Source organism: Ctenocephalides felis, unplaced genomic scaffold (assembly GCF_003426905.1).
Source record: "Ctenocephalides felis isolate EL2017-DRISC unplaced genomic scaffold, ASM342690v1 CF-g0.4_SCAFFOLD_01170, whole genome shotgun sequence".
Taxonomy (NCBI): domain Eukaryota; kingdom Metazoa; phylum Arthropoda; class Insecta; order Siphonaptera; family Pulicidae; genus Ctenocephalides; species Ctenocephalides felis.
This window is the reverse complement of record NW_020537324.1, coordinates 61,745,196-61,755,105: the sequence shown is the minus strand read 5'-3', so window position 1 is coordinate 61,755,105 and position 9,910 is coordinate 61,745,196. Positions and strand designations below refer to the sequence as shown.

Sequence of the window (9,910 nt, the reverse complement as noted above, 5' to 3'; positions counted from 1 at the left end):
ACAATTGTAACATTTTTTATTTTTTTAAAAAAATGTTTGGATTTTATAAAATTCAGGTAAAAAATAAATACATGTGATATCTTACTATACCCCTCCCTCCCCCCACGTGATGTGTGTATTTTTTGTCATCCCCCTAAAAACATGACGTGATTAATAAACGCCCTCATGCTACAATTATGTTAAGCTATATAATAGGTGTAAACATTTTTATATAAACATACCTCCTTTACTTCTCTTGGTACTGAAATTTGAAATTGGTCAACAGTTAACTATGATTGATGAACATCCATTGTTTTTTTTTTATTTCCTTAAAGTAAATCAAGATATGGATTAAACAATTGTAAGAACTATAAAAAAGTAAGTTAAAATAGATAAAAATAATTTAAATTTCACTCTCTGGTGATTTTGTTTGAGGTTGACCAGGCAGGTCAACATCTGTTCAACTTTTGTAGAAGAGCAGAATTAAGCATGAAAGTATTATTTAGTTCGTTTGTAGCTTTAAATTTTTGAGTGATAAAAAATAATTATTTGAATTGCAATTTTTATTATAAACTTCGTCAAATACCTGGGGCTTCATCTGGACACCAAGCTCAATTGGAAGTTCCGTTTACAAAAGAAAGCCAACAGTTAGAAGAAGCCAGGCAAAAACTATACTGCAGTATAGTTTTTGCCTTGGTTGCTGAACAGAAAACCATGGTTGCTGAACAGAAAATCAAAATTCTACATTAATAATAAACTATTCCTGCATAAGGCAGTTAACCATGGCAGAAAACCATGGTTGCTGAACAGAAAATCAAAATTCTACATTAATAATAAACTACTCCTGCATAAGGCATATGTAGGAGTAGTTTACTCCTGCATATGACTAGGCCATAACAGTTTTGGGGCTCAGCCTATAAATCAAATATCGACATCATACAACGCTTTCAAAATAAAACATTTAGAGAGATAGCTAATGCCCCCAGGTATGTCCCTAATTGGCTTATTCACAGCGAATTTCAAAAGAAGAAATATCTTTCAGCCAAAAATATAATATATAAATATAATAACAGATTGCAGGATCATCCGAAAAAAGAAAACGACCTCTCGCTTGCATCTAACACGTAGGTACGACATTTGTATTTTTATGTTTTTGATTCTTTATTCATTTATTTATTAGATTTTCTTTTTTATTGATTTACTTGATTTGTTACTCACTATTTTATTATGTATTTAGAATATTAGTTAAGCTTCTTAAAGTCACCTATATTACAAACATCTTTTCAATAAACACTAAAAGGGATACCAATGAGTAAACTCTATTTTGGTCATAACATTATACATTGTCATTCATAATAACTATTTTTTTTGGTATTTTAAAAACAAATTACTTGAGAAATAAAGATAAAATTGCAATTTTTGATAAACATTTTCTCAAATTTCAAGAAGATTTCGAGGCTATTTCCGAATAAAACAACTAAAAGGAAAATATTAAAAGTTGGAGATGATCTCACACCATCCGGTATGCACAGGTTCAAAACTTTACCAGATCGCATTAAAATTTATTTATGTGCTATTACGTTTTCTTATATCTTGAAAAATACAAAACTGCAACAACTCGATTTGAATCTACCATTGTGTGTAATTCCCAGTTTTGTTTAATATCACACACAGCTAAAATTTGAATTCTTGCTTTTATATGTATGATAGTTAATTGAATTTAAATGTTTAATTATACATTTGTTGCTTTTCACTTATCCGCCAAAATGTAACAGTATTTAAACAGCTTTACGATATCTTTTTGTAAGTATATAAAATTGATTTTTTAGTAGGTAGACTTTAGACTTTCTACCAAAAATCTCTTAAAGAATATCACTTTTGGTTATATTTTCCAGACTTCATTAATAATAACAAGGTTGATTTATTTGTTTGTTTTTTTAAATACAATTTTATATATATATATTTTATATTAACATTTCGCATTTTATAAAAAAAATATTTTATTTACTCTTGATTTAAATATAACGTTATTAGCAGGGAAAGTAACAAGTGTCGATTGTATTGTAATCATAAAAACTTTTTTAATTTTTAAAATTTAACAATACTTTCGCGTTTTATCGGATTAACTTCATATTTACTATCGTTTATTATGTGCAGATTAAATAAAATGAACTAAAATAAATGTAAATAAAACTGATGAACTTTGATTATTATTATCGTTGTACCTTTTATTCATATGTGACTCAACTAAAATTTCAAGGTTGTTTATCCTAGACAATACATATTATACACAAAATAATTAAAAAATCTCAAAAAGATTGAATTTAGCAAATGATTTTGAATAAACCAAAAAGCAAAGCTCTACAAATAGTGATATATCAGGTTTTTTTTTATTAAAGTTTTACGTTTTTATATTTTACACGTCGAAAAGCATTTGAATATTCGATATTGAACGATATGAACAAAACGAAACGCGTTACTATACAACAAAGTTAATTTTAATTCTCTAAATATAATTTTATATTATAAAATAGTTATTTGATTTAAATAAGTTATATGAATAGAGTCAGTCACCCTTTAATAGCGTACATAATTGACATATTAATATATATATTATTTATAATAAATCATTGCATAACAGATTTAATTTCATTTAATAACATAGAACCGATAATCATTTTCTCACAATTTACTATAATTTTAGCGTCGCTGTTGTTCATTTTTATAGTGATCAATACCAAACATTTTGAACTTAATGTCTGGCCAGCGAATTTATAAGTGTTGGCTGATTCGGCTTTAATACTAGCAACATTTACGCATTCGAATACTTTCTGCGACATGTTCCTTGCATCTAAAAGATTTGTTTGGATATTTATATTGCAAACATGCTCAGTCATCCCACGTAACTTCAACTGCTCTTCATCAAACATTTTTTCTGGTAACACAATAGATCGAACAATTTCACCGACTGGTACTTTCAAAGTCACCTTTTGAATGCCTACATAAATAAATCCGAATAAATATTGTTGCAAATAAATGAGCATTTGCTCATTTTTTACCTAAACTTGACGAGATTTCAAATGAAACAGGTTGCGTGGAGTCATTAAAATCCACTCCAATTATTCCCGTCCTAGAAGCATTTGGGCCAAGTGTGTCAATAGGAGCAAAATCATTCAATATCATACCAGGTATTAGATTCTACAACAGCATATTTTATATCACTGAAGTATAAAATATAAGACAGGTATTTAAAATCTGAATTTTATAAATTACCTTTTGGCCAACTTTAATATCAGCAATATCTTGAGAGTTTGAATTTTTAAAAACTAGTTCAATAGATACCATTTTATGTGAATACAAATGTGGTGATCGCAGAAAACGGTATGTTATACTTAAACCATTTCCAGCAAATTTGTTCAAAAGGTCGAAAGTCTTAGATGGAATGTGACTAGGGCCTACTAATTCTATGCCCACACCTGTAAAAGTAATAATAAATATTATTAAAAATTATTAATTGAGAAAAGTAGCAGTAAATAGCAAATTGAAAATCAAATTCACCTGGACTAGGACTCGCTACATTTGGGGTTATTGGTGTTAGAAAACCACCTAAAGAGGGTGTCATTACCGGAGTTGACATATTCAGATCATCCAGCTCCAATAGAAGATCTAAATTGCTTTTAGGTGGAGTTTTCTCAATATTTTTGTTCGAATTTTCACTATGTTTATTTGTAATAATATGTGAATCATTCGATGTTCCGTTTTCAACTTCGCTTTTACTAGATTCCTCTGAGGAGGAATCGCTATCAGAATCCGATTCGGAATCTGAATCGCTATCTTCGGTCTCAGAATTTGCGTCGGAACTTCCTATTTTTATTATTTGCTGTTTCTTTCTAAAATAAATCGATCATTTTCAAATTCTATCCAAATAAAAGTATATAAATATAGTAATAAAGAAGATATCTACTTGTCTGGTTTTGGAGTTTCATCAGCACTGTCGGCAGAGTTTGTACTTGATGATGAGCCTTCACTAGAAGAACTTGACTCGGAACTTGATTCCGAACCTGATTCATCTGAGCTTTGCTCTGATTCCGAATAGAATGACCGTCTTTTGGACTATGATTGAAAATTATTAGAATAAATTGAATGATTTAAATGGATTAAAAAGTTTAAAATCAAGTTTCTTATATGCTGTGCAAAATCACTTTTGAAATATAGATAAAAAGAACTTAAACAAATCGAAAATATAAGAGTGAAACAAAACTTATTTTCCAACCAATATCAAGTAATATACAAATTAGACTTTATTATCTAGTTAGAATCAAAATAGATATATTTAATAAGCATTTTAAAAGCAATAAAGAGAAATCTATTACATAAAAGATACGTTTATGATAGTAGTTTAAACCAAAACATACTTATATGAATCTATTTTTCGCATATTATCAACATATTGCTATCTATATTTCAATGTCACTACAGCTTGACATCGAGCTCGGTATCATACCTGAGACTTCTGATTGATAACCCTTAGATCTAACCGCTCAACCATGACTTGACCTTATATTATTTAAATAAATAAATTAAATTATTATAAACACATACCGACTGCTTTCTTGTAATAACAGGTTTTGCTGGTTCTTCAACAGCATATTCTATTGATTCCTGCGGAGAAACAACATCTCTGACTGTATTATCTGGTGCTTCTTTTGGATAATCAGGTAAATCTCTATAACCATTTGCTCTCGAATTAATATAATGAGAAAGCGAGCCCAGTTGAAATTGTTCTCTATCTAATAAAAATAATAATATTTAATAATACTCATATAATTAAAACAAGAAAGATAGAAGATTTTTCTATCGATTACCTTTAAATTTGCTTTCCAATAACGGAGCAGGCTTAGGCGCCAAAAATATTTTCTTGGCAACTTTGGATAATTTAGAATTTTGATTGTTGGAAAAAATGAACTGCTTCAGAAATCTTGCTCGGTCTCGAATATCGTAGTTTTGATCGTAACGGGCTAAGCTGAATACATATTGACAAAGCAACTCTGTCTGTTTCGCGTTGGTCAAGTACAATTTGACTGCTAAATTTAAAACTTGCAATTTTACTATATCTTCCTGTAACCACGAATAAAATAAATATATAATATGATTTTATTTTATTCTAAATATATAATTTAATATGAAAAATTAGGATGATTACAAGATGAAATGAAATCAATGATAAAACCAAAATTATTTATGTATTATTTTATGCATTTTGCATCAAGGCATGTTACATGAACTTCCAAACATGTGTGAATAATGAAAATGAAATAATAAAAAATCAATATATGTTGGGCCTTAGCAAGTGGTTTATAAGTTTATCAAGTTGCTGTAGAGCTTCTAAATCCGGTACAAATAATGCTTTTTAAAAAACCCGGGACATAAGGTGGAAATGCAGAACTTTCCCGGCCAATCCGGGACGTATGGTGACCTTATTATTTTGCATTTTTCTGCTAATTCTAGAAAAACAATTTGGCGAATAACGAGAGTCCTCATTGAGTTCCACCAAATAGCTTCTAAATTTTTAAGAAAACGTTGAAGTAAGAACAAATTTTCTATATAGCTCGCATATAGTTCTCCCAATCTTGGTGTCAAACAATTCAGAATGATTCAAGACGTCGAAAAAATATAAAATTAGCAAATCGAATTTTCAGACAAAAATATAAACTCCTTCAGAAATTAAAAAAAAAATTGATAGTGGTTTTGAAATTAATTTTTTGTGTAATTATTACTATTAATTTTTGAAAATTTGGTAACATTTATTAATAAAATAAGGTAAATAAAAATAAAAATAGATTCATAATAAACTTCAATGATGTTTAGTATCGATAAAAATATAAAAAATACTTTGGCAGCGGTGGGATTCGAACCCACGCCTCCGAGGAGACTGGTGCCTTAAACCAGCGCCTTAGACCGCTCGGCCACGCTACCTTGTAAACGAATTACTACGTAGATTAATAGAACAGAGTAAGTAAAATATTTGATAAAACTATATAGTTAGTCAAATAAACAATTATCTCATTTTACATACTAAAACTAAGTAAGTAACTCAGAAGAAAAAAAAACTATGAATTTAAATATAATTAATATGCCCATTTACGATAATTTTACTGTATTTAAATGCGCAAATAAATAAAGATAGTAATTAACATGCAATAGTATTTTACCTCATCAATAAATGTTTTGGCCAGCTTTCGCAAAACATCAGGAGCAATTTTCGGAACTCTATTTGAATACTCTCCCATTAGCCATAAAATGGATGCTCTAGCAGCAGGCACAGTAATAAAATCCATCAACTTTGCCATTTGTACTAATATCTCTTGGTGCTCAGATGGTTGTGTTTGTAGAAGCTTCTTAATTACAACTACACTTTCAGCAACTACGGCTTCTACAAGAAAATATAAACAAAATATATCTCAGTGTGAATTGCACAACAAATATTTTAGATTTAAAATTTTTAAAATCCAAATTATAATATTTTGTTAATAGTCTTATATCTTACCATCTTTATTAGATAGCAAATGCACAAGTCCAGAAAGGCAAGTATCTGTAACCTCCTTGATGGTTGCTGCACAGCGCCCAATTGCTTGTATTGCAGCAGCTACAAATTCTTTATCATTACTGCTTATATATGTTTGAAATTCACGCAATATCACAGATATGCTAGTCTCAGTTGCCAGGTTTGTTAAAATTTCCAATTTTAGAAGTTTTATATGTGTTTGATCACTTGTTCTTACAAAGAAAGACTTCAAATAAGGCTCAAACATTCCCTAGAAATCAGAAACATAAATTATCTAAGGAAAATATTATTTCTGGTGTAAACCATACTTTTCGCAATGTGGACATTGAAGCTATACAGTTTAATACAACACTTTGCACTTCTCTTGGACTTCTTAATAATCTTATGAGAGCTTTTGTGACAATATTTACTTCACTTCTAGGTGCAATATGATGGTACATTTGTGCAACACCCATAACAACAGAAGCATTACGACTTTGTAACAGAGGCTTTGTGTTTCTAAGTAATAATCTGGAAATAAATATTTTTAAATATATAAGAATTCTGGCATATTTGTACTTGATGCAAATTTGAGATGCAAAGTTTTTGAAAATATTTGCATTATTAAAAACAATGAAAATATAGCATATCAATTCATAAATATATCACCTATGGTCAGGATCTAATGAATAAGTTGTTCTTGTAGAATTTGTTAAAGATTCATTACGCTTTTTATTTTTTTCATTCTTATTTTTTGAGTTGAAATCACCATCTGATTCCTCAGATGAATCTTCATAGAATGGTTTGTTCTCATCGTCATCATAATTATTCTAAAATCCAATATTCAAAGTTTGATATCAAAAAAACTAAATATACATGGAAATACAAAAAGCAATATATTTTGTGAATGCTATTTACATCAATATTAGGATCCACAAACTGAGTTCTAGCATAGCGAGTCAGCATATTAATAATAATCACTTGACCCCATTCATCTACATCTACAAGCAAATTACATAGTTTCCGATAATTTTTATGAATAAGATCTGTTCTTTCGGGGCAAACTTCTTCAAAAGCCATCACAGCAGATCCAATAACTAATGTTGTGCGTTCAGATAATAATTTTTCTATAATGATAATTAATTCATCTTTCTGTTCTGGATCTAAGCTGAAATATAAATAGGTATATTAATACACATTTTATTACAAATACAAATTTAAAAAGTGCAACTAAGTATTAATAATTGTAAATAGCAATTTCAATTTAAAATCATAAATTTTCATTATTAATACTATTAATTTCTCAAACTTAATCAATAAATGCAATGCAAACTATATACTTTTATATGCCAATATTTAATATATATGCCAATAAATAGTAGGCATTTTAAATATATATATTATTTTATAATAAAATATATACCTGTATAGCTTTGGAATGGCATGTGCAGCAGTTTTTCTAACATATGGACTCATATCTGAAGCTGAATCTTTTATAGCGAGCATGACAATTGGAACAATCATTGGCACTCTTATACTTGATAGAACTCTGAGCGCACTTGCTCTGATAAGTTGATTAGGGTCCTAAAATATTATTTAATACTGTTGAATTAATAATTTAAATAAAAAGAATCAAACAAATGCAATTAATGTAAGTTACTTTTAGTGCTCTCTGGAATGTTGAAATAGATAGCAAAGCCAAATCTTGTTGTTCTTCAGCATATCTAACTAAATATACATACACAAGTTTCTTTACTTCGATATTTTTTGACACAACATTTTTAACAACTGCAGGAAATAAATCTGATGCATCTCTTCCCTTAGCTACCATCCCAATAATTCTTTTCATTGCCTCCAATTTTAACCCATCTTTATTAGAATCTAACATTTGTTTCAAGTCATCGTGTCTAGAAATGAGTAAAGAAAAGTATTGAGAAAAAATGGTATTGGAATCATAATAGTAATGGTAATCAAAATAAAGTTTGTTTAAGCAATACAAACAAAACAAATAAGGATTAACATCTTAAGTAAATATTGAATCTTGTTTATAGAAAGTTCTGCATTTAACTTAAAGTTTATAATTTAGTCATAAACATGTATGCAAAAATATAAATAATCTTTTCTATATACTTAATGACTAATTTTTAAAAGATATTGAAACATATTTTTAATCTATCAGTAGATTATGAAACACGAGATTCTTTATAAGTTGCTATAAATATAGCTGTATTAATTACTATATAGCAATATAATTGAGAATTATAATAGAATCATATAAGAACAAACAATGCTTATCTGTGAAAGATTTAAAGTGAAGAAGACAAGCATAATTAAATTAGAATTAAATAAATATATCACACAATAATAATTAATTTACTATGCTATAATGGTTAAATGATTTAGATATTATGCTGAATGTAAAAATATTTATATCTTTTCATTTGTAAACAGAATATTGTAATTATTAAAGAAAACATACACATGAACAGTATCATATCAATAGAAATGTCGATTTTTTAACTTTTAACAAAGCTGTATTAAGGATGAGTATCTGACATTGAGAATTTATCATAAAATAAAATAAAAATAATTTACTTTTTATAATCAGAGTGGAAAAATCCACCAGAAGCTGGATCGCTAGCATATTCCACATCTCCACCACCAATGGAGGACGTGGATGCTCTTTCATTACTGTAAGAAACTGCTGGAGAATTTGGATTAACACTACTGTTAGAAGACAACATAATTTGCTTTTAATGCAACTATTAAAATTTGAGGTATTCTTTCACAAAAAACTATTCCATTCGAATTATTTTGGTGAATTTGACTAACCACTAAAACGTCAAATGTCATCAATGTGAACCTGATATGTCACTCACTCTTATGTTGGTGATGAAATGTTGGCATGCATGTCGGAATCAATCGTTAATTTTAAATTTATATTTTCAGATAAAAATTTAAACTTTAATGATTTATATAAATTGTTATATAAATATATTTTCTATTAACATATAACATGAAAATAATATACGATGTTTATTATTATTTCTATAAAAATAACAATATAAGTGAAAATATGTTTTTTAGTAATAATTTACAATGTATAAATACATATATCTATATGAATTTAACAAGTGCAATTTGGCAAATGTTTCATCCTATATGCTATTATTATTTGTTATTACTATATTAACATTTGTACATTAAATAAAGTAGTTATAACTAATATACACAAATCACATTTTTGATCCATTTATTGGCGGAATTTTGTTGAAGTGGTTCAAGTTCCATGTCGATCCTTTAAAATGACAAATGTAAATATATTTTAATTAACGTATTAAATTCAACATATTTAAGCATTTGGAAAATACAATGTATACCTTTGGG

The 9,910-nt window shown here is 28.1% G+C and overlaps 1 protein-coding gene and 1 non-coding gene across 2 annotated transcripts; both read right to left on the bottom strand.

Annotated features, from left to right (window-relative positions):
- Nucleotides 1-2,606: 2,606 nt before the first annotated feature.
- On the bottom strand, nt 2,607-9,341 carry LOC113366082 (AP-3 complex subunit beta-1-like). The gene is made up of 15 exons (XM_026607636.1): nt 9,119-9,341; nt 8,184-8,430; nt 7,947-8,107; nt 7,442-7,691; nt 7,193-7,353; nt 6,853-7,054; nt 6,527-6,794; nt 6,192-6,412; nt 4,845-5,097; nt 4,582-4,769; nt 3,944-4,092; nt 3,538-3,869; nt 3,253-3,455; nt 3,039-3,177; nt 2,607-2,977 (listed from the first exon to the last, which is right to left on the bottom strand). The coding sequence occupies exons 1-15, from the start codon at nt 9,265-9,267 to the stop codon at nt 2,607-2,609; spliced, it is 3,294 nt and encodes a 1,097-aa protein (XP_026463421.1). The 5' UTR covers nt 9,268-9,341.
- Trnal-aag lies at nt 5,874-5,955 on the bottom strand. Its single transcript has one exon. It is a non-coding gene; the product is annotated as a tRNA-Leu (tRNA).
- Nucleotides 9,342-9,910: the final 569 nt, after the last annotated feature.